This window comes from Gallus gallus, chromosome 10, assembly GCF_016699485.2.
Source record: "Gallus gallus isolate bGalGal1 chromosome 10, bGalGal1.mat.broiler.GRCg7b, whole genome shotgun sequence".
In the NCBI taxonomy this organism is placed as follows: Eukaryota; Metazoa; Chordata; class Aves; order Galliformes; family Phasianidae; genus Gallus; species Gallus gallus.
Window position 1 is genome coordinate 7,790,748 of NC_052541.1, and position 26,664 is coordinate 7,817,411.

At 38.2% G+C, this 26,664-nt stretch overlaps 1 protein-coding gene across 4 annotated transcripts in view; it reads left to right on the top strand.

The window, feature by feature from the left end:
* The window catches only part of NEDD4 (NEDD4 E3 ubiquitin protein ligase), a 50,221-nt gene that overhangs the window by 2,032 nt on the left and 21,525 nt on the right, over positions 1–26,664 (top strand). The window contains exons 1-6 of one of the 4 annotated variants that reach the window (XM_046899258.1): positions 593–972; positions 1,954–2,027; positions 3,561–3,639; positions 4,721–4,759; positions 6,193–6,246; positions 24,799–24,849. In XM_046899258.1, coding sequence (XP_046755214.1) covers positions 910–972; positions 1,954–2,027; positions 3,561–3,639; positions 4,721–4,759; positions 6,193–6,246; positions 24,799–24,849 — 360 coding nt within the window. In that variant the 5' untranslated portion in view covers positions 593–909. Of the gene's footprint in view, positions 1–592; positions 973–1,953; positions 2,028–3,560; positions 3,640–4,720; positions 4,760–6,192; positions 6,247–9,905; positions 11,854–24,798; positions 24,850–26,664 lie in introns of those variants that run through there. The other 3 variants (XM_015291880.4, XM_015291881.4, XM_015291877.4) reach the window with 3 other exon arrangements.

Here is a 26,664-nt window from a genome sequence, read left to right on the forward strand (position 1 = left end):
CACAGTTTTTTTGGCTGAGCATGTTCCTAATAATTATTTGTATGTTAATAATCTGTATGTTAGAGTCCCTGGCTCCCGGTCTGACTTTATTTCGCTCAGCTCTTCTTATATCACCTAAATGGTGTGATGATGGTGTCTAATGGTGTTAGACAGTACACAGCTCAAAAAAAGCGAACGATGTTTGATCTGCTTTGAGGAATAAAGCTGCCACTGCTGCTTTAAAGGCAAAACCACATCCTGCTGGTGCCCGTTTGTCACTTTAACAGTCACCGGAGAGCTGCCGTCTGTGGGATAAATATTCCTGCCTTCTGCAGATCACCAAAGGTTTATTTTTTGTGTACATCATTTCTTCCTGGAAGATTTGAGGTATATTCAGAAGGAATATAAGGGTACACCACTGGTGCAGTTTTTTTATGAGCGCTGAGCTCGCTGTTGGTGAACTGAATGTCTTGGCTACGCTCCTTATCTTCTGCGCTTCTGCAAGCCTGTCACCACAACCCATGTGGTGCTGCTGTATTTCAGAGGTGACAACAGGATGTTCTTGCCTACAGCAGTTGATTGCTACATGTGCTCTCTCGGGGGGTACTCGGTCACTCTTACATTGGCTTCTTCAGAAAGGCTGCCTAGCAGCCCAGCAGGCACTGCCATTCTGCATTAACAGTCCTTGCTTTGGGGTTTCCTCCCATTCTCTGTGAGTTTCATCTGTGGAGGTATACTTAAAATTTCGAAACCTGGATCAGAGATTAAAGTAGGAAAACAAACAAACTGCACTTGGTTTATCTTACGTGAGAACGTTGTCTGTTGATTTGGGGACCTCTGGTGAGGTGATCAGCTGACTAAACTGGCAGAAAGTCACCTGGCAGAATGAGGTGAGTTCCATTCTGTCAGTTCAGCAGTTGGAACAGTTCCATGGAAGGGTCGGCTGCATCCTGGAATTGGTACAAAGGAGATGATACCAGGATTTGGGAGCAGGTATGCCATGGGGTTGTTCTATCAGGACACGTTTAGGGCCCACTCATCTTTAGAGAGTAACCTGGCTTGGGAAGGAAGAGCTGCTGCAGGCCCTGGCACCGAGTGTGGCTGCTGTGGGGTGGTTGGGGTGTGCACGGACGTGGTTTGCTGCGTGGCATTCCAGAGCCTCCCAGCTCAACTGAGATCAGCAGAGCCTGATCATCGGTGTGTGGGGAGGAGAGGTCAGACAGTCATCCTGCAGACAGCCCTCTGTCTTCTGCAGGATGTTCAGGGTAGGAGAAGAATGAATCACTCGGTGTAGTGTTTCCATTGAGATCAACCCATCTGAATTTCTCGTATCTGCCGTGCTCAGTAGCGTGACCAGAGCTGTGTGCAGCTCGAGTGCCATAGAAGCCACAGGGCTGTTTGAATTGCAGCACTAGCAGCTTGCTCACTCTTACCATTTTGCTCTACAAGGTCTTCATGTGTGCTGAATAGTACCTCCAAACCAGTAGGAGAGTATTGCAAGGCTCTCAGAGGAAAATGGCAACCGCTGGTGCCAGAGCAACGTCATCTTCCTGAGGAGTGTTTGGGAAAGAGGGCTGCTGGGAACAGCTATATGTGAGATAAGCCGTTGTGTCCTGCAGCATTAAGCACCCTAACTCGACAGGATCCCACTTGAGAATGCTGAGAACCCAGATTACTTAATTAATAAACAGACAAAAAGCCTACCATTTTGATATAGCTGGTTTGTTGAGTTCTCCATCTACCACTGTATGCAATACGATGCTGACAATGCTTGGAAAGGGGTAAAAGTAGAATAAACCTGCTACTGAATTTTAGAACTTGTTCTGTCAGACGACGTATCTACACTACTTATCTGTAGTTTTCAGTGTGAATCCGGAGTTGTGCCAATGATTGCTTTTTAGCTCTGTAGACTAAAAACAGATCTGAAAAATAAATTGACTGAATGCATCCTAAATATGGCATTTTGTATTTCAGGAGAACACACGAATTGTCAGGGTGAAGGTTATAGCTGGAATTGGTCTGGCCAAGAAGGATATCCTAGGAGCCAGGTAAGAACACAAGGGGTTAATGTCCTAGGAGACATCTGAATATTTACTTTCCGTAGCTATTTATCTTAGTAAAACCTACTATATCTGCTTCAAAAGAAAGCAGAATTGTCTTAACTGATACCTTATAAATGATCAGAGGCTATATAAACATGAAGATGTGTGCTTTCTTGCCTCACGAGTTCCATGAGACCTCACAGAGTTACAGACCTTATGCCCTAGCAAAGCAGTGTGTGGGAAAGCATAATTCTCCACATAATACAGTGGTTCTGTCAGGGAGGACATTTACGTGTACCTGTTTCTCTTCAGGTAGAGTGCAGTTAAAACAGTAGTTCAATTATAATGAAAATTATCTCACCGGTACTTTAAAGGCTTGGGGTGAATGCAGTACTAAACAGCACAGCAAGACTATTTTAACTCAAATTACGTGCAGAGGAACAGCATCCACCAGCTCTATAGATGTGGTAAACCAGTGCCAGTGGCTGCAGGCTCTGGGTATGTACGTATTTCTAAGTTAACAATCTGTAAAAGGGAAGAAACAATTAAAGTGGCTTAACATTTACCACAGTAAAGATCAGACTTTGAGATGCTTTGCAGGATCTTGTAGAACTGGCAAGCAGTGGCATGCAGCTTATGGTAACGTTCTTTCTTCTGTCCTTTGAGCAGAGGGACTGCAGAAGTGCCGGTGGGTTTAATACTAGATCTGCTGTAGGCTTTTTTGGCGTATGTACAAGAATGCAAGAGTAATGCACTAGCAATATTATTAATATTTACTTGTGACATCGGTTTAGCATTAGAAAAATTTCTCTTGTGATATTCATGCTGGGTTTTTTTTAAGCCATAGAATGTCCTGTCTTTTTTTAATGACGTACAAATTTTTAACTCTCCAAGAAAAACAGTGGCAGATTTTTGCATCAGAATGGAATGCTTTGCCCCTGCTCTTGAAAAAAGTAGATGCTCGTATGATTGTTGATCGTAGGAAGAAAAAAAACCCAATCTGAGGCAGCAGACCATTTTAAGCAGTTCTCTTAGACACCTTCATTAACTGAAACATTCAGGTTAAACTCAAACTCTCTGGAACAGAACATGTTAAAAAGATATTGCATGTTTAAGGAAGCACCTCAGATTCTAGATGTTCCAACTTGTTATTGTCAAAACCAAGATGTGTAATAGTTCAAGCATTTTCAGTCACAACTGATTGTGTGTGTGTGTTTTGTAGAAGTGCATCAGGATATTTTAAACCTTTCCTCATGAAAGAAGAATTGTGAAAGAAGAAAGAATCCAACCGTAGTGATACGCGGGATGTAAAATAGCATAGCTGCTATGGAGTTAAAAACTAATTTAAGCATTATTACTGATACTGTTTAGAAAATGTTTGTAAGTGTCAAAATATATAGTACCTATAAAGTAATCGTAACTCCTAGTTTTGTAGCTTCTGTTAATTTAAACCTTTTAAAACTCAACTGTTAATAATGCTGACAAAAAGAAAAAGGATATCTAGCAACTTGTTTATGTTTTTCTTGTTTTTCCCCTCAGTGACCCATATGTGAAAGTGACAGTGTATGATCCAGTGAATGGAGTCCTTAGCAGTGTTCAGACAAAAACTATTAGAAAGGTTAGCTTACTTGTCTTTGTGGATGTGGGTTTTATTTCTTTCATTAAACTCTGAGGAAAAAGAAATACGAGGACTAACATTCCTCCTGAGTGAAAGAAACATTCTGTAGTCTGCTCTATTTTTCTGTTTGTGGCATTATTTTTGTATTTTCCTTTCAATAAATTTACTGATGTGAGGTAGAGAAGCAATAAAGAAGATAAGGTAAGTAATGACTCAAAACTAAGTAGTTTAATGGAAATACTGGATTGCTTTGGTTGTTTTAGATCCTTAATGGTGTAATAATCTGTCTCTTTCTATACAACATTTCTGTCTTGTACATCAGATTGTATAGTTCACCTAAGCCATACTTCTGGATATCCTCATACTTCTGCAGATATCCTTTCTTTCTGCAGATATCTGCAGACAAAAGTCAGTGTTAGAAGTAATAATTTATGGTAGATCTACTGAAAGACTATACATGAGAGAGAAAATAATCTTCCAAATTGCTGTTGATAATGACTGTGATTTGTGTTATCAGCTGACCCAAGAGTTGTTCTGTGGCTCTATTTCACCTTCATGCTGATAATTGTTATTAAGCATCTATAGTATTCTTAAAAACTGGCACACTCAAAAGAGATGTGTGGTTGATCAGAGAATGTTGGGTTTGGTCCATCTGTTCTTGGTGTGTCCAGATGACGTTGTTGAGAAATCTGACATTTGCTAAGAGTTCATAATTTAGAATTACTTTGTGCTTGCATGTAAGCAATGCAGATAGCAGATACGGACGTGAGAGGAAGCAGGGAGTGTTACTGAAGACATACAGTAAATTAACTGATTTGCATGGCAGGTCGGGCCTTTTCCTGCATCCCTGGTGTTACCCAAAATCTGAGAATACATGTATAAATTGTCTCAATTTTGCACTGCATTAAACAGCATAAGGCTTCTCTGACTTTTATCTGTAATAGCAAGATTAAAGCTTTTGTGCTTGAAGTAGGTTGTTACAGGAGATGAAATAGATGTGACACGTGAAGAACAGCAGAAAAAGACACCAGTATGTTGTTGGTACTGTAACCAATGTTGTCCTTTTCCTCCTTATATACAGTCCTTGAACCCAAAGTGGAATGAAGAACTTTTATTTCGAGTAAGTGTTGGAGATGTTTTGTGTTTTTTTATTTTTACTGTTTTATTACCTGAGTTGGTTATTATGTTAATAGGATTTTTTTTTCCTTGCTGCTTCATTTTAAACCAGAAATGCAGTCTTTATAATTAATGTTCAAAGGTTCACGGACTGCTTTCCTTAGCAGCACATCTGTTATTTTCAAGACTGAAAATTTTACTGTAGCACAAATACAAATCTTACCTTCTTTGTTCCATTAATGCACAAAAACTTGGACATAAATTTATCAACTAGTTTTGGGATGGCACGGATTTTGGCTAATTGGTGCCAATTGGTGGTGTTGCATAATGAACATAGTATTATTTATATTTTAGGGACAAAATGTACATTTGATGTTTAATTTAGGTCTTATTTGTCCAACAAGCACATAGTCAGAATGTGGACTGTATTGTTGAGTGTTTCAGGAACCGGGAGGACCCGATTTTGTAAGTGACTACTAAAGAACTCTTGAGTTCTGAATTTGGAATGTGAGAAAACTGCCTTTGTAAAGCATGCCCAAGTGATGATGAATTTCCCTCCTCTGATAAACAACTCAAATCTTGAATAATGAGAGAATTGTGACCTTATATAAAGTAACATGTATCATCCGTTTCCAGTCAGAGTTGTTCTGCAACATGGAAGACCACTGTACTCTTGGATATCTTTATATGTATAGTTAGTTCTAGAAAGCAATTTTTTTTATTGCCATCTGATAAACTTATTAGATGGACTGCTTGGTCTTGTGCCATTGGTGTTATTTTAATTCTTTTAACTTTTGCTATTGTCTTTCAAACATTGCTATTGCTTTCTCTTTTTTTCTTATTGCTTAGAAGCAATATCTTCTCATCTTTCTTTTTGCCAGTGCTATGTGAGGAAGAAGGAGGTCATTTTCTTGCATTTGTTAGCTATGCCTTTCCTTTAAATATTTTTTTGACTGATAATTTTTTAAATTTTCCTTGCTGTGGTGGTGTCTAAGACCTCTAGTTTGGTTGATAAAGATGGACCATTGGTTTAAAATCTTACATAGAAGAACAATGTGGTTCACTAGTTTGCCATCTGTTAACTTAATCATAAATATTTTTAGATTATGTATCTCAATGTTGGAAAATACTTTTTGGTCCTTTTAGAGCTCTAGTTAAGCCAACATGCTTACACATGCTCTGAGCCACTGTTATTGGAGAAAAAGAATTATAATCTGGATGTCAGCATCATTTAGTTTTTGCTTTGATATATGTAAAAGCAGTGATACATTCTTGCACTCTCATACCAAGTTCTATGAGAAACTGTCATTTTAATTTTGACTTTTTATTAGTCTTCCTGTGCTTATACAGGAGGAAAGAAATATGTCATTTGTCTTAATGACACGAACAGTGGAATTCAGCAGATATTTTAACTATTAACATCTTTCTTTTTCCTAGGTTAATCCTCAGAAACACAGACTCCTTTTTGAAGTGTTTGATGAAAACCGTTTGGTAGGTCCTTTTGTATTACTATTGCAATTTAATAAAGGCTTTAGTGAAAATAACTTCATCTGGATTCAATGTTCAAAATTAAAATAATTTAAAAAAAAAAGAGAAGAAAAAAAGAACAACCCAAAGGAAGACCTAATTTGTTTACTTTTCTGGCATTACCACACTTAGATGTTCTGAAGCAGTGAGGCTGTTACTCTGAACTTCTAACATGCTTTAACTCAGAAGCATTTTTTCTTACATTGCTTCTCCAGTGGTATGACCAAGTCCTTCTGTGACACTGAAAGCTCTCTACTGAATGCCTATTTTCCTACAAAGTAATATTGGGAGGGTAGGTGTTTGTATGCATGGGGGCATTCTCTTCAGTAGCATGAAGGAGAAGCGGGACAGACATCATGTGCATTTTCTTTGTCAACAAGCAGACACCGGAGTGTTATCTTGTTATTCACTGAATGAGATACCGTAAATAAAGTAGGGATAGCTTGTGCATTTGTGTCCTTGGTGAAATTGTAACTCCTGACCATGTTCTTGTTTCCTATGTGAGGAGCCCTCCTTTTCTTCCTGCCTGTATGCTCAATTGTGAATTACTAAGGCTAACACTTGTGTAGTAGGCCTGTTTAACAGACGTTCTGTCTCACTGGGATTATACACCTTTTCTTCAGTATAGAACCTAATTGGAGAGACTTGAGTGGTCTTTAGTTTGCACTTCAGACACTGTTTTGCTCTGATAGCCATTCTGAAGAATTTTGGTGCCTGAGGAATGTGTTAGCAGCAAAAACCCTTTCATTTTTTCCTCATGCTGTCTGTATTGTCAGTAATCTGTTGCACCTCTTATGGAGGTGCTATTCTGCTAAGGGTTGAAAGGATGAAAATGTCTGCAAATAAGAGTCTGACTTCCTTTGAATAATTACATTTAAGAAAGGAGAGTGTTATTTCTTGGTTGTAGCCATCATGCTATAGCCAAGTCATTTTATTGCTGGCTGGTGGTGTTTCTTGTCCCAGATATTAAAAATATTTAAAGCAACTTTAAAAGGAATCACCAGAATTTGCAGTTTACGTGTCAGGATGCTCGGAAGTTGTTCTCAGAATGCTGTTAAGGGCTGCAGTGCAGGCTGGAAGCACTGTCCATAGTCGTTGGAACCGTACTGCCACCACGTGGAAGTCAGGGGGCATGACTAGAAAATCAGATGCCTACATGAAGGGAAAAAAGCAGACTTTTTGGTTTCCACCAAGAGAATTCCTTGTTGTTCATTCTCTCATAGGAAGTAGATGAGTTGTTTGACCTCTTTGCTTGTGGGAGAGGAATCAAGAAGATATCTTACTGGCATCGATGTGGAACAGTGCTTTGTTTCCCTTATGTGACTGCATTTGGATATCAGCGCAGCATGACCTGGTTGCTCACTGTGTAGTTCTGTGATAACATTTTTTTAAAATCTTTCTCATCTCCCCATTCAGTCAGTGGAAGAAGCTGTCTTCCTATTTCTATTTAGTTTGCTTTCTGTTTGGTGAACACTAATTTTCTGTTCCACATGTCTTGAACTACTTCAGTTGGTCAACTCATTGCTGTAGCTGTGATTCCTGGGGATTGACAGTCTTGCTCACTTCTGTTGTCTTCTCATGTCAGAAACCATGGATGCCTTATGCTCTTTCACAAGGATGTGTATGCAGCTGTGCTCAAAAGGTGTTTGATCTTCAGTGATTATAGTGGGCTTGAATATTGATCAGTCATTCTTTGTTCTGTCTGCTGGACAGCTGTTTAAAATGTAGATGTGAGTAAGCTGATAACATTGAAATTCTCTTACAGTTGTGGGACTGTCTTCCTCTTTGTAGAATTCTATGTTTTGAGTCCCGTTAATTTCTGGAGAGAAATTGAAGCTTGAAATTTCTTCTTGCTTTTAAGTAATGTTGCTTTCCTGGAAACAGCTCAAAAATCCCCCTAAAAGTTTGGCATAAATTGGAAGTCCTGCAGCACTGCTTTTATCACCAATACGTCTTAATGTCTGACTTTTACTAAAAACAGTTTGTCCAGTAAAGTTGTTGCAGTTTTTGTTGTGTATGAAACTAATGTGTTATAAACTGTGCTGCTCACAGGGGTAGCGTTGGGGCAGATAGTTCTTGAAGAACTGCATTGTTTTCTCTTCATTCACATAGTTTAGGGTGTCTACTTTTTAAAATATATTGCTTGTAGTTCAACTGTAACTCTTTTAAAACTGTGACCAAAAAAGCTTTTATGGTATTTTACTTTTCTTCCTGCTCCAACACATAACATTAGAAGAAATCCAGCTGGTAAAGCATAATGAAATAGATGAACTATTGTATTTGTTGGCTTTTATGAATAAGGTAGTATTCATTTACTGCTGCATTCTAATCATGGAATTCAGGTAATGGAGACTAAGTAAGCCCTGGAGTATAATTAGAAAACAAATTTGTTGCTTGCAAACAGAGTACTGTGAATTGGATTCTTGGCTCTTATTTGGGAAGGAGGTTTAAATGTTAATTTTATTACCTTCTAGCTTAAAATACAGCAAAGGTTAAATAAATACGGAGCAGAAAAAAATCTAGTAGTGTGACCTATAAAAGTATAAATGGCCCAGTGTTCTCCTGTGTTTGCACTTTTTCAACAGCACTAAGTAATTTCATGCTAGTCTGGTAGCGTTTTGTACTGTAGATACATATTTATACTGCATATGTGGCTCCTGTATTCATGAGTACATTCATATCAAATATGTTTCAAAAAAGAAAAAGGAAAAAAACACACAAAAAAGAAAAAAACCCAAAAAAATACTGAAAGGCAAGATTGCCTTTTTTCAGAAGTCCCACTAGATGCCAGCAAAGGACCTTTCCACATCATGAGACAGTGAAACATTTGTAGGAACTCTCAGTCCTGTTATTCTTTCAAGAGATGACAGTATATTAGTTTCTTTATATGCTGTTCATTTTGATCAGTTTACGGAAAAAAAAAAACAACTTAGTAGTTAGCTATGAAAGTAGAAGACAGCTTATATATAATTATACAGAATAGCTTTCTTCTGTAATTGTCCTCAGTGACCATATTTATTGTAGTGCATAATTCTCTCAGTGTACCGTAGTTTATGTAGCTGGGCATACATTTGCATGTCATATCGAACTGTAATGAATGTCCACTTATTCTGGGCTTCCAGCAAACAAGATGGTAGTTTGCTTTGCACTGTAAGAATATTTTGTTTCTTTCCACCTTCAACAGCTGTAATTTGGAAAGGTTAAAATATATTATTTAACATGGCAGGCTGGAAGTAAGCACTGAATTATTAATCAGGATATCTTGTTGCGCTTCAAATTTAGAGGCGTCTCACTAAAAAATATTAACTAATTGGTAGGAGAGCTTTTCACTACGTGGAAATCCTTGCAAAGTGTGATTGGTTAAACAGAATGCAGATTGTTAGGTAATGCCAGGTTTCTTTCAAGTCTTGTTTAAATAGCCTAGAAAAAACCTTTTTCGGGAGAAGGGTTATTTCACTGGTTTATGCATAAGTCAGACCTCAGCAGTTTGCTAGCATGGCTACTATTTGGAAATTCAATCCTAGACTTGATACTCAATTATATGGGATTTCATTCCTACCAACTTCCTGTAATTCTAAACCTATGGGTAAAAATATTAGTAGTCATACGCTGCTGGGGAAAGTACGGACACATTGACTCAGCTAGTGCAGCTGCAGCAGAAGCTGCTGTTTTAAACTTGGAAGTGCTGGGAGGTTATTATTATATTCATATATGCAAATTACAGAAGGTATAATTGAAACAAGGTTGATAGTGTTTGTCAGTACGTTGCAGCTGAGGTTGCTGGAATGTAAGTGCTTTATAAATGAATGCTTTCTGACTGCGAGCAATCAAAGACGGTCCAGAAACTGCACTTCAACAAATGGCTGACTGATTTCACGAGGTACAATATCTTTTTTTCTTAACACTACTATCCTGTAGAAATTAGGACAAAGCTTGCAACTTCTTTTATGGGCTTTTACTGTTGTGATGCACGAGCTCCAGGTTCTGTGCAGCTGCTTGTAGACTTTCTGCTGAACGATCTTTGTGGTTTTAATTTGCTAATATGCATGGAAATGAGAACAAATGGCACGACGGTTAAGATTGCATTTTGCAACCCAAAGAAGAAACACAGATCTGTTATCAGAGACCTCTGAAGATGTTTTGGATAGTAACAATCAAATGTACTTCAAAAAGGCACAGAATTCTGAACCTAATGTCACACAAATGAAGCTGGCTTCTAGGCAAGTTGCTTGTGCACCTGTAATGCAGCAAGTAATTAATCAAGAGGGAAATGCAACTATTTCTTCACTGCAAAAAAAAAAGAGCACGTCACTGCACATTTCTCTGCAGTCTAGAAGGTATAATGGATGTTTTCGGTCTGGTGATGCTGCAGCTACTGGCGAAGATGCTTCATTCATCAGTATTTGTAATGAAGGGAATTGTGGCATTAGAACTGTGGTTGATCATCAAGCTAATGATAGCCATCTGAGCAATACTGCTGTGTGCATCGGCAGTCTTAACAGTATTGCAGCCAGTGACAATGGGTCCTTCAGCAGTGCTGGCAGTGACTATGGATCATGTGCAAGTACCACGAGTGATGGAGGTTCGTATAGTAACAGCGTCATCAGTGACAGCGGCAGCGGCACTCTCTCGACAAGCGATGGTTCTTTCTGTTGTAGTGTTGTACACAGTGATTCTTCCTATGGAAACACTGCAAACAAATACAGTCCGTACAGAAACAATTCATCTCAGGAAGAAATAGAAGTGTGTAGAATTAATGCTGCTTTTGACCAAGAAGCTTTGTCAGTGAGGAAGAAAACTAAAGTTCCGCTGCGGCGGTGTTCATCGTTGGTAATTTTCCCCAGAAGTCCTTCCAGTACTCCTCCAGCATCTCCAGTAACCTCAGGTCAGATGCCACATAGAGGTGCCTATCAAACATCACATAAACTGATTATTTCTCCCAGTGAGCTGGCACATAAGGAAGATCAAATTGTTTCCAAGGGATTTCTTTCAACAGCAGTCAATGGACTTCGACTGTCTAAAACAGGTTGTGCATCTGGTGAAGCTAGAGACATAAGACCGCTCTACTTGCATACATCATTGCAGGACAAAAGTCAAATTTTGAACAGTTCTGAGCAGGCAGCTCATGAGAGCCTCTCATGTATTTCAGTTCATCTGACTCCAAGAGCATTTGCATCAAGCAGTGAAATGGTTAATGGCTGTTGCAGTCAAGAGTTAAATCTGAACTCCAGTGCAAAATACCCTCCTTTAAAACTGACACGCAGCACATCTGCATGTTTACCCTCAAAAATAGATTCAGAATACCAGATGAATATAAACGAACTGGAAAGACCGAATGCACAGATGAGCAGAGCCCACCATGTTTTGCAAAGAAGTGTTTCATTGGAAGGATCGCGTCAGAAAGTTTCTTGCTGTTTATCCAGTCTTAAATACAAGTGTCATAATGCAAGGACGTCTCAGTTGCACATACAGTTCAAACCTGGGAACGAAGGAAAAACAAGTGGTGTTAAGAAAAGATATGGAACCTCTAAAAGGGAAATATCTAACACTTCTTTGTGGAGGCCCCATAAGGTGAGTGTTCTGACTTACAGGAAAATCAGTGTTCTGCAGCTGAAATTGAAATCATAAATTTTACATAATAACATTTATAATCAAGACTTTAAACACAGCTACTTCAGAATTTCCTAATGTTGTCAAACTGTCATCATTGGGAAGGTTAATTTTTATATTATCCACAACAGTCATTTTTTAGCTTTGATTCTTAGAATATGGTACTCTTTTTGACGAATTTGTCATATAGGGAAGTATCTGTATTTAATACATTATAAACAATAATATCCTGCTTACATGAACCTGAAAGGATTTTCTTGTTTAAAGAACTTCAGTGTCTAAATAACTAAACTTCAGTTTTGTAAAGTTTTAAATACGTAACTTTCCAGCTCAATTATAGTAATCGTTAACATTGCATATAAAGTTGGCAGAAATGAATAAATTACTGTGAAGAAGGCTTTCAGGTTTATTTCACATAGGCTTTATTCTCTCAGTATGGTTTACTCTATGTAAGATTAAAGATAAGTTATATTTGCACGGAGAAACTGTAAATACCATTTGTTTCTGTATACACCCTGAACCACAGGAATTTTCAGTTTCCTTTCCTTTTTTTTTTTCCCCTTCCAACCACTTCTTCAGTCTGAGCAGCACGCTGTAACTTAATATCGCTCCCAACAACGTTGCTGTCCAAATTATAGTACTCGGCTCTAGAAGGTTTATATTAAATATATTTTTTGGTAATGAAACTTGCATCTAACTGAATTTCAGAAGAGTTTGGTCTTATTAACTCTTGAAGCAGTTTGTTAGTAATGCATAAACCGTATGAAATGTGCATTCTAGAACTTGTTCAAGTCTTCACAACCTCATTTAAGCAAGCTGAATATTAGCTACTGGTTTTAATTATGAATGCTGGTGCAAGAGCAGTAATACTTATAAAAGTTATTTCAAGTTTTAAGACCTCATTGTCCATTAATTGACATTACTGTAGTCTTAATTTGCTTGTTGAAGCAATGGGCTTTAGGCCAAAGATCTGACAGTTCATTACTGAACTAGTAATATTAATTACCTCAAAGATAATATCCTGTAATTTTCATTGTCATTGCCTTCAGTTGGTGCCTGATGATTCCCCACTCTCTTACTACTTCTGACTTTTTTTTTAATTTGCTTTTTGCCCAAAAAGTCAGACACTTTCTTGTAAGAACTCTGGTCTCGCTTTAAGCTTCATTATGAAGTTTACAGTGGATCTGGAAATCACCATGCACTTTGTTGATTCCTCGTCCCAAAATTGCACTGTAAAGCTCATGGCAAATTCCACAATAAGCACAAGCAGATTATGGCATTTTAAGTAGTCTGGATCTAGTTATTCTTAACATGTTTTCCTCAGTATTTTTTTTTTGAGTCATGCATTTCAAGTACATTTCACTGCTGGCTTCTGTGTTTAATGTCAATTAATATGTAAAATATATCTAAATACTGAATGAATTTTACTGCATTTAATTTAGATAATGTCCAAGTTCAGGATTATTTTGTTAGTGTTTCTGGAGAACATCACTGAACTGGTAAATAGTCGGTTTCAGTTCTTGGAAATGGTGTTCAGAGTGGATTATCAGGAAATCCAGGCCAGATTTCACTTTTTAAAATACTTTATGTATCAAGAATATGAATCCCAAATTGTGGCAGTTCTGTACCTGTTGTGAATTTGCAGATATCTGACTTTTGCCAAATATGTAATTTGTGCCATGTCCACAAATCAAAAAGATCTCTAACGTCAGAAAACTGGATAAGAAAGGCTTTATATTAGTATGTTTTTCTTCCATGTTCTTGTGAAAGGCACAGAGCCATATCACTGCTGAGATCTTTGTATACAATATCCTATCAAACATGTTATCAAAAAGAATTAAAAGCCCCTGACCAAACCGAGCAAAAGCTGTAGTTGACTTCATGGCTGTTCAGCAATTCACTAGAGTATAGTAGAGGAATAATTTTGTATTTGCCATTACAGCCTTTGACAAATACAATGCATTCTATGGCAATCATTTAATTATGTGGTCCAATTAATTATCATGGTGTGTTGTGACTCATTTAAAAATAAACAACTCCCAAAATATTTCTCTTGACTCCAGTTAGTCTGGCCTAGTATATTGATACGCTGAGTCTGAGTTCAAATTTAACAAGTTGATACTGGAGTAGCGTTTAGTAATGTCAGCTATCTGTACAGAGCAGTCGTGAAATCAAATCAGTGCTTTGGTCAGGGGCTGCAGAGTCTGAAGCAGTGAGAGCTCTATGCATTCTTTTCTTACGTGCCTAGCTACTAGCCCACAGCCACCTAGTATCAGGTTTCTTGCTTTCTATAATCAACAGCTTGTTAAAGGCTGACTTAAAATAAATAAATAAAAATCAAAACCCAATTTCTGTGACAACTGGCCTTGGATTATTTTTAATTAAATTGAAAAATATGGGGAATGATGATGGCCTGCATGCCACTGCTGATCTTTACTGGAAATATGTTGAATAGATTCTGTAGTAGATAATGGAATTTCATTTATACGAGCAGGAGGAAGAGGTATATGAATCCACAACTGAATCACTGAAGGTTGTCCTTGACTTTGTATTTGTTTTTAATATTATTTTTCAGTGCATATATATCTTATGGTAGGAATAAATCTACAGGTAAAGCACTTTGATATCACTGGTGTGAAGTAGGAGGGTAGGAATGAGTAAGGGAACAGGTTCTATGTCATCTTGTGTATGTAGACATTGAAGAGGGAGAGGAAGGGCAGTGACTGCAGTTCCACTTCTGTGGAAGAAATAAGTTGGAACTCTTGAGCTATTTTCCTCAAGTTGTGAAACTACATTTTGCATTTTTAAAAGGGCATGTTGTGTGAATCTTTCAGTAATAATAGCAAGAAAAGTGTTAAATGCTATCAACCAGTTCAGTAATTTAAATCTTGGAGAAATAATTTGAGGAGGTTGTGTATGAGGGCGTCCCTCTTCACTGATAGTCTCTCCAGCTGATCTGTACATGCTGAGGGGACCAAAACTTGTTTGTGGAGGATCTGCATTCCCACAGTTAAAGTTGTATCACAGGGTAGTGCTCGGTGTTGCAGAACCAGAGAATGGTTCGGGTTGGAAGGGACATTAAAGATAATCTTTTGCTAGATCAAGTTGCCCAAAGCCAGGTCTAATCTGTCCTTGGATACTTCCAGGGATAGAGCATTCACAACTTCTCCACAACCCGTCTCGGTGTCTCACCACTCTCATAGTGAAGAGCTTCTTCCTTATATCTCATCTAAATTTACCCTTTTTTATTTTAAAGCCATTACTCTTTGTCCTGTCACCACAGGCTCTTGTTAAGAAGTCTCCCTCCATCTTTCTTAGCTCCTTTTAAGTATCAAAAGGCTGCCGAAAGGTCTCCCCAGAGCCTTCTCCAGACTGAACAACCCCAGCACTCAGCGTTTTCTCAGCTCCTTGTACCCACCCCAGCAGCTCCATGCCTTTCTTGTTTTGGGGGCTCCAGGCCTGAATGCAGTACTCCAGATAGAGCTTCCCAAGAGCAGGGTAGAAGGGGAAGTCACCTCCTCCCTTGCCTGCCTGTCCTTTTTTTTTTTTTTTTTTTGATGCATCCCAGGATATGGTTGGCTTCTTGGGCTGTGAGCATGCACTTCTAGCTCATGTCCATTTTTTTTAATCCCCCTGTACCTCCAGGTTCTTCTCCACAGGGCTGCTCTCAATCCATTACCCCCAGTCTGTACTTACACTGCACATGCAGTACCATTCACTTGGCCTTGTTGAACTTGACAAGATTCATGTGGCCCTGCTTCTCAAGCCTGTCCAGGTCCCTCTGGCTGGCATCTCTTCCATCTCTTATATCAGCTTCACAACTGAGATTGGTGCCATCCACAAGCTTGATGCACTCAATGCTGCTGTCTCTTAATAAAGATGTTAAATGGTGCCGCTCCCCACACGGACCCCTGATGGGCTGATCTGCACCTCCACCTGGACATTGAGCTATTGGCCTCAGCTGTCAGCCAATGCCTTATCTCCTAGGTAGTCCATCCATCAAATAAATCTCTTGTCAATTTAGACATAAAGATGTCATGTAGGACTATATCAAAGGCTTTTTATGCTTCATTGAATAAAAAGGGAAGTGTGTTGGAAAGGAGAAGACAACTGTGGCTTGTTTCCAGCTGTCTCTATTTTTGCATATTAAGCAGGGGGGGGCTGCATGGATGTTGACTGTGTTTCAGATCTGTGCAAAGAAGGGAGGTGAAAAAGGGTCAGATGAAGCAAGAGGCAGTAAAGGGCAAATCACAGATTGACATCTCTATATTATTTATTATGTTATGATAACCTCGTCACCTAGTAGTGTTCATATTGTTCAGTATTGCATGTCCTGAAGGCTCGTGTTACAGGGCTGTCTATTGCCTGTTGCTATGTTATGGTGTATCAGGTCAGTCAAGGAGAGTCGGAGTTGCATTTGGCAATAATGAACCAGTAACATTCAGGATATGGTCATGCTGTAACGGACACTGTTTTGACTACAGCAGAGTACTTTGCTAGACCTCTATATTAAAGCTCTAGAGCTTTTTTTAGCAAAAATTAAATATATATATTAAAAAGTAATTTTTGTGCTCTGCACAAATTATAATTCGCCTCATTCTGTTTATAGTCTGCAGTTGAACTGAATGTGAGTAGGTTTTTCATATGCCAACAAAAGGGAAGACTAAAACTATATACATTTTTAATTGCCCTGCCTCCAGGCTGATTCATGGTCCTTTTGATCTACCACAAGAAAATGGGTAAAATTGATGCTGTGGCTTCTTTAATATAGTCAGTGATTATGGTTCCTCTGTCTCTGAGGCTTAATAAACATTAAGAAGGTGTTATTAAGTAGAACTTGCTTCCAAGGCAAGGTGGAGACATTGTTTCCTTCAATTCTCATTAGCCAAATGACATGCAGTTTTCAGATACAAGACTCTGATCGTTGCTGTGATGCTTTTTATTTTATTTATGGATATATGTATATTTCTTAGTGGTATATCAGTTTTGCTTTCTGTGAGAAGTTGAAACCGCAACACACTGAGTTATAGAAAACCAATTATTGGAAAATAATGTGGTGATTTAGGAATCATAGCCTTTGTAAGCATCATGACGTAAGACAGCAGAGCTGAATGTACCTCTGGGTATTCTCTGAAGAACTGTCAAGAAGCCAAGGTTGCTGAAATACTAATAAAATGAAATTGATGTATTAGATTGCCTTTCTGAAGGAGAGTGGCAGGTAGTATGCCAGTATTTTAGAAGGACTGAAGGGGAAAGAAAGGGAATTAGGAGCTACTGCTTTATTTAGGATGCTTAAATTGTAAACATATTCGTCAAGAAATCACGGCAGAAGTCTTGAAAAGTGATCCCAGGGCACAAGTGTGGAAAATATTTCCTCATTGATAACATTAATTACTAATTACAAGATAAGAAATAGAAGTGAGAATTAAATTGTCAGCTCTGAAGCTGCAAAAAAATTGTGTGGCAATGAGTGACTAGATGAGTAGAAAGGGTGATTAAAAAATCACTGTTGGTGAATACCAAGTAATGTGCATGGGGAGAATAGCTAATGATGCATGCATGGTAATGGCCTCACTGACTGGCCAAGAAATATTTTGTCATGGTGAGTGGCTTACTGATGAGAGTCAAACTCTAATCTGGTTGACAGTTAAAGGCAAATAAAATATTAGGATATAATAAAGTAATAAAGAAGTAATAAAGTAACAAAATTTAAAATGCCATAATGGTTTTGTGCAAATCCACATGTGATGTGCTTATTTCTGGTCATCCCCTTTCAGAAAGTGTCCACAAAAAAGCTGGGAAAATACAGTCAGAGGTCACAGAATTGGGATGAGTTCTGTGTGAGGAGACATGAAGTAGACCAAGTGCTTTTCAGCCTGGAGAGGGAAGGAGGGGAGAGTGATAGAAAGGGTGTTTTGTAAAATGTAAGCAGAATTTACTCTTGTATCACAAATGTATTCTCTGTTGTGTTGCTGTTGCAGGAAGCTCTGGGTCCTAAAATAGAAATGGATTTCAAAAAGAGACTAAGTTTTTTGGTCTGTCAAAGTGTCTTGCCTTACAGACACAGGAAAAGTCACTCATAGTGGTTAATTGGAATCTGGAGGATATGCTGGAGGTTGTACTATTAACTACTTTTTTTATCATCTCCTTAGCATCTGTTCTTGGCCACAATAGAGAAAGGATACAAAGCTACGTAAAACATGAATCTGATGGTTAGGTTGTCTCATGCCTGCCCAGCCCTTGCAGCCACCTAGGATCAAATGGTGGAAATGCTTTACAGTTCTCCCATCAGCCTGGGCTGGGAGTTTTCTTGTGCATTCCAACGTGTGTTTTCTAGAAGTGGATGATATTCACAGATTGAGCAAGCAAGCAGAACAGACTGGTATTCTCAAATGAGTCACTGGCTTACAGCTTGTCTTTTACCCTTGTCTGAAGGGGACTGCCCTGCATTTCTGTGAAGTGTCTGTTTCAAATGAACTTTCTTCATCCCTCCGTGTGACGACCAGAACTTGCTGCTTTGGGAACACAGCCAGCAAAATGTTTGTAGCTTATTTCAGTGCTAGTTTATGGATCTACAATCATCTCTGTTTTAATAGATCACTCACTCACTGTCTTTGCATCACGGCAGTTTAAGGTAAACTGAAAAGTCTGCAGATGGATACAATTACTGTCTAAGACCTAGGGCTGCTTTGGGTCTATTGTAAGCAAACAATTTAATGACATCTGCAAGTTTCTGGCTGAAAACATATGCAAGCTTTAATTGGAGCCATTGAAGATAGGACATATTGTTCCAGCTCCAGCAAGGGGATTGGAGTAGATGATCTTTTGAGGTCCGTTCCAATCCCTGTGATTCTGTGATACTGAAATGTAAATGCAGCAGTACAGCTACTGAAGAACAGGCGTATGGGAAGAAATTGAACATTTTGCTAGACCTGTCTGGCTTCTCTGGCAGTCTGTGATTTTCGAGGTGTAAGGGGGAAGGCCTTGTTCAGTGACATGAGAGCACAGGGCATTTCAAAAGAGAAGTTCCAGAACTTACTAAGAAGAGTACTTTTCAAATAGTTTCTACCTTAGCTACTTGTTGTTCATTACTATATTATTTATAAGTTAAATTTGGCACAAATATTTAACTTATGATTAATAAATCCAATGTAGTTACCATCTGGCAAATTACAGGTTATTGAAGGCAATGTTACTGTGGGAAGCATTGAGTAACACTAGTAAGAAATGTTGAGCTTATCTGAAGTAAGTTGTCACACTGCTCTTGTAGGAAGATTGGGTTGTCTGTGTAGTCATTGCCTTCTGTTACAGAGATTGAGGCATCCATGGTGAGTTCATGCAGGTCAGTTTAGTAACTTGCACATAGCATAGCAGCTTAAGTCAAACCAGTATATTCTGCTCTAGCCATGCCACCTGTGGTCTTTGTTCAGGATGGGCAGTAGGTTTAGGCTTCGATCAGCAGCAGTTGGCAGTGGCACTCTGTGGTGCAGGCTGATGGGAGCCCCTGAGCTAGTGCTGCTGTTCAGTTTGGATCATCAGCAGCTGCAAGCAGTGGACTTAAGCAAGGAAAAGAAATTTTTTTGAAACCTGCTAATCTACTTTTGGAGTAGCCTGAGACCATTCAGCCTGCATCCATCCCTGCTGTAGGTCCTCATATGTCTTGATGACTGTTCTAGATTTTCCAGCCTAGGCCTGCAAAGAGCGGCCGTGCAGCTTCCAGGCTCAGTCCAGCTGTGCATCTGTGTGATGCTGTATTGCACCTAATAAACTTCCCAGGAGTGAGACTGATGCAGATGCTCCAGTTGACTGTTGGCTTCTTAGAGTCAAATTATTGGTTTTATTTTCATCCTATTTCATGCTCTGAATAACAAAAAAAGAAAAAATTGACTGTGTATTAAGTCCCTTGGATGAGTGCATTAACATCTGTCACATCTGGTTTGATCTGTTTCTCTGGGAGAAAATTACACATCCATTTAAACATTTGGTAGGGTTTTACATTTTTTTTGAGTGTTTTAACCTTTATGGTGTTAATTAGTCGAGGTAAAAAAGTGCAGCTGGAACTGGTAGTACAAGAGTTTGTTTCTCAAACCTTAACTGAAGTCATAAGACTTGGCACAAAAGCTCTCACAAGTAGATGCAAAAGTTTTGTTTTTATACTGTAATAAAGTTAACTGTCTTGATATTGGAAACAGCTTATCAAAGTAGTAACTAAGCAAATGTTTGGTACAATTTTCTGATTATTATTTTTTAATATAATTTTTGAAGTGTTGACTGGTTTAACAGAGGAGGCCAAATTTGAATTGGCTCTTGACTTTTTATAAAATCTAATACTCCTGCTTTTTATATAGTAGCTTATTTGGCACATCTGTCCATAAAATCAAGAGAACTCAAATTCCTGATGAATAAAACACACCCTTTACTAACTTTTGACTTGTTCTCTCTGGTACCTAAGTATACTTTGGTTATACAAGACAACAAATTATCATCCTGTGGCCTACGTGAAAATGAGATCTCAAGTGCCAAATAACACCAAACCTATCTTAAATTGCTTTGTTAATGAGTGTGTAAGCTCAAATTCTTCAAGTAGCAAACACTAAATGGAGTAATATGCGAATGGTGCTTTAAAATCGCTGTAGGCTAAATATGGACTTTAAATGTATCTACCCATAACATACCGATTCTCTGTAAGAGGTATAAGGTATAAGTGAAGAAACATGATATTTTTGCTCTGGTCTTTGTAGAGCAGGAATTTTCTGAAAATATCTTCAGAAGTGAGGGGGAATTAGTGAAAATAACTTGTGTCATTTCAAATGCTGTCTGTTAAACAGATGGTAAAACTGCTGAAGCATGTTACGCTGACACCTTCCTCTGGAAGCAGCCAGCCGGGTTGAAGGTCCTACAGGAGCATATCTCGTGTAATAACCATCTCTCTAACACTAGGTGTTTTCTCCACTTTTATCTCAGTAGCTGTCAATTGTATTTGATCATTAATGCCAATTAAAAAGAAATGCTTACATTTCTTATTTAAAAAAAAAAACTCCCCTTGCTGTTTACCTTTGACACGAAAAACACAGGAGTCTGAGACTTTAATGAATTCTGTGCAACGAGGTATGTATGGCTTTGGAAGTTAGAAAAAACACTGCATTTAGAATCCATGAACTTGGTTAGATCTTAACATGATAATTCAATTTTGCTGTTTTCCTACGATGAATGGTGTGTGCTGGCAGTATTTTGTGGAAGGAAAAAAAGCTCAACTCTCCTGATTTAGAGTTTTAGAGAGCCAAATAATATACTCAGTGCAGCACAAAAAGAAAAACACTTGAAGTTGTTAGTATAGCCCAGGAAAATTTTGGTTGGGTTGGGTTGGGTTTTATTCTTTTCATTCTCAACAAGCTTGTAACTAACATTGGTGTTTGGGTGTTTAAGCAAGAAGAATGTTGGTTTTATAAGAGATCTGTTGAACTCTTGTTTTCTTAAGCAGTGATAGTCTGGATCACTGTTTGTTTTTTCAGTTTGAATCAATACTTTATATTCCATCAAATAAGAGCTGTATGCTTTCTCCTTTTCCTATACAGCTGTAGAATTGTGCCTGAAGACCAACCTCATGTACAACTAGTTGGCTGTTTGTTCAGAAAAGGACTGGGAATATACTTAGGATCTACTTCATGCACTAACAACAAAAAAGCGTAGTCACAAAAGAGAATATGGTAGAGAAAAGATGTTCTTTCAACATCTGTGCAAGAGCTGTTTCAACTGGTACTGTGATGAATCCAAACAGCATTAAAGTCAGTTTTATCTACTCGAACTTGATTAATTTTGGGTAGTGTTCTAAGTACTGCTCTTTAATGTGTGACTCAGTGTGATGATGCTGTTATACTCAGATAAGCATGTCTTTTAGTGGTTTATTCATAACTGCTAAGGCTGATTAGGTATACATTTATAAAGTAGATGAGAATGAGTTTTGGAATTCAGGTATGTCTGGGTTACTTTTTCAGTGTTTGTACCCTTCTGAGCACTCGCTTTTGCATTGCACTGGAGTTCTTTAAACATGTTGGATACAGCAGCTGTCTGTCCTCGTGTGTTTTTAATAACTTTCTATAGACTAAACCACTGAATCAGTAAAATAAAAGGCCTCTTTGTGAGTGTACTATATCATTAATAAAGGTTTATGCACTTATGGTTTGGCAAGCAGAAAGTTTGACTTCTCTGGCTGTCAAGAAGTTACAAGATGACAAGAACAACTGACCCACTTGTCTTTGCTAAAGGAACTGCGATGTCTGCTGTCATGAAACAGAGATGCAAACAGTTTCAGCTCCACTGGCATTTAATTGTTAATGTGTGCGACGTCTGTTTCAGAGCTTCTTTGGCACTTCTTTGAAGGCAGTTAGTCAGCTTGTCGGAGCGAGGCACACTGCTAAGCAGCATTCCTGCTATCTGATCTATGTATTAGTTTGGAGGTCAACAAAAATCTCGGCTGGAGGATTTTACTCGCTGGCTGGAGGAGAAAGTACTGTTAAAGGTTGGTTATCGAGGCTAGCTCTACTAAAAATAGCAGGAGAGACAGCAGAATAATAAAGTGAATAACAGGAGCACGTACTAAAATTATGCTGGTAACAAACACAATGTTCTGAGGTTTTCTAAAACGCAGCAGACGTTTGTCCCACATTCCAGTAATTTATTTGAAAGGCATGTTCCACTTGAGGATTGCCAAGAACTTTACAAATACTAAGCCTTTTAACGTGTCTAAGGTATGTGCTGTGCCATTTTAAAAAGAACCTCATAGGCAGAAATGATAGCCATATTTTTTCCAGAAGCTTGTGGTCTGTAATAATGCAGAAACTTTTCCTTTACTAGGTCAGGGAAGCTTCTGACTCTTCCGATATGAAAACCTGTTGTAGCTTTCTATCCCAAACCAGTTTGTGAGCTAAAAAAAAAAAATGGTGCCTTTTTGGGGGGAGAGGGGAAGGGGGGGGAGTTTTTGTTTTGTTTTATTTGTGAGTAGGTTTTTTTTTTCCTTGGAATCTGAACACAAGACACACATGCTCTAAGTTTAATTTAAGGTTATGTATCTGTACGTTTCCGGCATATTACAGTATGATGAGCTCTGCAGTCCAGTTGCACATCGTGCTTTTTGGAGGTACAAAAATTAGAGTTTAAGTTAGCGTTGTCAATTAACTCATACAAATGTGAGGCACTTTTCCCATATTTATTTACAATTTAAAGGTGAAATGGACAAACCTGGGATGACAGACCTAGGGAAAAAAGGTACCAGGATTGTTGAGGGAGAAATATCTGCTTGAAGGCCTATATCCTTTAGAGTCAGAGGGGTTCGAATAGAGAATGCTGTCAGTAAGACAAAAAAGATTGAGTAGAATTGAGTGGGAATTTTAGCATCTGGAAAACTAAAAATATAGCCATGCTAGAAGAGAGGTGAAATGCACAGCTTTGCCTTGAGGTGAAGGGAATATATTTCAATGAAATATGGAAGCTGGTAATGGAAACTTATGGAAGAAGACCATAAAAGTCCTTAGATTGTGAATTTGAATAAAAGCCTGTGGTACACCAACAGATTTTAGGAAAGAGCAGCCACTGAAACTTCTGTTATCTGTTTAAAGAAAAATAATCAGGGAGGTGAAACATCCAGGGACTGTGCAGGCTGCAGTGTCAAGGACTTTCACAATTGCCAGTCTGTCTGTGCAAAAACTTTAACAATTTTAAATATTTCACGCCCTTTTGATTTTAGCACACAGGCAGTGGTGTGTATTTGTGTTCAATGACCCATGTGATACATTTTCCTGCCTTTATGAAGGTTTGTGAAGGTTTCAAGTCGTAAGTGGACTTGAAACAACTCAACCTATGCTTCTGTAATCCAATGGGAAGTCAGGTGAAGCACTGGGACTGTTGGCATGACTGTTGGGCACTGCTGAAGCGACCCACTTAAAGTCCTAATTTCTGTAGAAGTGAAAAATCAATGATCAGCAGTAAACCACAGAATAATTCCGTATGTTGTTGTCCATGCCTAAATTATGCTAAAGAATAGGCTGGAGAGAGGTGGTGAAGCTGCATTCATAGTCTGTTTATAATTAGGGCATCTGAAGAGACATCCTAAGTCAGGATAGGCTCTCACAGATTTTTCATGTTAAAGCTAAACTCTGCGGAGAGTGTAGGCCAGTGGTATTTTTCATAGATACAATGAATTTTTGTGCACTTTCAGATGTCAGCAGGCATGTCGGATGGGATAAGGCAGATGCCGTATTTCAGGCTCCTGCTGGCGGGCGTGGGACAGCTGGAATTGCTGCAAGTTCCAAAGCACTTATCGCAGATGAAACTTACTCTTACTTCCTCTTACTTTTGACAGTTAGCTGTATTATTTTGAAGTGAGAAATAATTTAATAGGTGCTTATGTTAGACATTCTGCCTAAGTTCATACCGATTTCGGGCATTCCTGGCAGACAGGTCTGTAAAGAATTCTGTGTTATTTCGTGATAAATGTTCAGTTGTTTAAGCATATATCATGACAACTGTTTTACTGGAATAGCTAATGGAAGCATCTTTACTTTCTGCCCTTTAAGACAGTGTTTCTGTTGGGGATGCTGACGGCCTCAGTCGTGACTGAACGACTCCCTTCTGTTGATTAGCAGTAGTCCATGTGATTTTAAATAATAATAATATTTAAATATTCCATAGCTCTGTCAAATGTCATTTATTTTGTGGAAGACAAGACTGTCCAAGGCTCAGGTACCACATCGGTCAGAACTTGTTCTATGCGGAAAGTTTCCTTGTCTGTGCTTCAACTCTGTCTTGAAGATCTTAAAAAGCTTTACTATGGTATCACGGGTTTGAAGCATTGTTTCTAAAACACTGTGACTTTAAATTTTTTGTGCTTTTTCTTCATGTTTTTTCTAGACTCGAGATGATTTTCTTGGGCAAGTGGATATTCCCCTTTATCAGTTACCGGTTGGTATTTTGTTCTTTTGTTTTGTATTAATGTGAAAAAGAAAAGGGATTCTGTTTTAGTCACCTAAGGAAGTAAACCATACCGATGATGTAAGTGATTGAATTCTCCCATTGTGTTTTTATTTACTGCTGGTGTTGATCCAAAAAATGTAGTTTAACATGTATGTAGATATTGATTTCTGCTGCTATAAGAGTTAGAAGTGCTTGTAGCGTTCTCAAAAATCAAGAGGAAAGATTTTAAGCTGTCCTAAAGACAAGAAGAGATTAGAATAATTATCATATTTCTTAATATTTTGTTTGAAGTCTTTTTGTTGCTTTGAATGTTACATAATTTTTTTTTTCTATTAGTTCTTATTCCCACAAACAAATGCACAAGAAAATAAGTGGAAAACAGAACTAGCCTTGTTCTGTACATCTGTACATTTTTGCATTCCTTTTGCAAAGCACATTGTTAGTTTTCAGGGAAAATCACCAAGAATGCTGAAATAAGTAAGTCTTTCCTTTTTTTTTTTTTTTTGAGAGATTTCAAAATGTTAGAGCGTACTAACAGTTTTATCAGCAACTGATTTAAAGGCAGGATAACAACTGTGGCAAAACCTTTCCAAGACCAGTTTCCTCCCTTCGTTCTGGTAAGACCGCGCTCAGAGTAGTCCCAGACCTGTCCTGCTTCCTGCTGTAGGCGGGATGTGAGGTCACGGCGCCCTGCTCAGGGACACGTGGCTATGATGTCCCTCCAGGGAAACCTGTCTCTTCCTGCCCACTGGGAAGCTGGCAGCAGCCTCAGTCTTCTGGGGTTACTGGTGCAGTACCTTTAGCCAGAACTATATAGTCTCACTTGGGTATTTTCACATTCATTTTCCTGCCTTCCTCGAAAGTCAGCATCTCCCTGTCCCCTTTGTTTCCATCTTTGTGGTTCCTAATTACTTGTTTTTGCCATCTAAATCTACTGTGCTGCATTGGCCCAAACATAAGTGGATTTTTTTTGTTGTTGTTGAAACAACCTTTTATTTACAAAAGTAAATATATAGTCGACAAATAAAATTATTTTTGGATAAATGAAGTGAGTTTATATTATAAATTCATTATTGCATGTAGTTTTGATTCCCATTTCATTTTCCTTGATACTGTGTGAATGCAGACTGCTCATGACTAAGAAGGGCTGATAATCATGGGCATATTACGAGATTAACTCCTCTCTATAGTAAGATAGTGAACAGATACTAATTTTATCATCCCAAAACCAAAATTAATTAATCAAAGGCTAACCTGGTATTGAATCCAAAGCAATTCTTGTTTTTGAAAAATAAGAAGCATGATTAAAAAACATTTATTTTCTCCTTTTTCTTTTTTTTCCTCTCATGTAATTCCACAGCATTTACTGTGTTATGTTGGGCAGGGATAAAATAAATAAATAAATAAAATGGCAGCTTAATTCCATTTTACTTTCAGAGAAGGATTTATTTTAATACTTACCTTGAAATGTCAGCTATATAAGATAGCATTTTTCTTTCTGAGATTCAGTACAGTAGATATTCAGCAAAGTTTAATTACCTTAAATTTCCATGAAAGATGCCATTCTTCCATGACAAAGACAGAGGCCTTTTTAAAATAAAATCAAAAGTCTTTGATGTAATGATGGCTAACCTGATATCCTGGAACTTTTGGCTTCTTCCCAATCAAATATGGACATTTTTTAGACATTTTTTTGAAAGTACCATTATGGAATTGCATCATCTGACGTTTTTAATTAAAAATTCTACAAACAAGTGCAATTTTTTGTCTTGTACAGTACTTTTGGAAATGGTTAAAATGTAT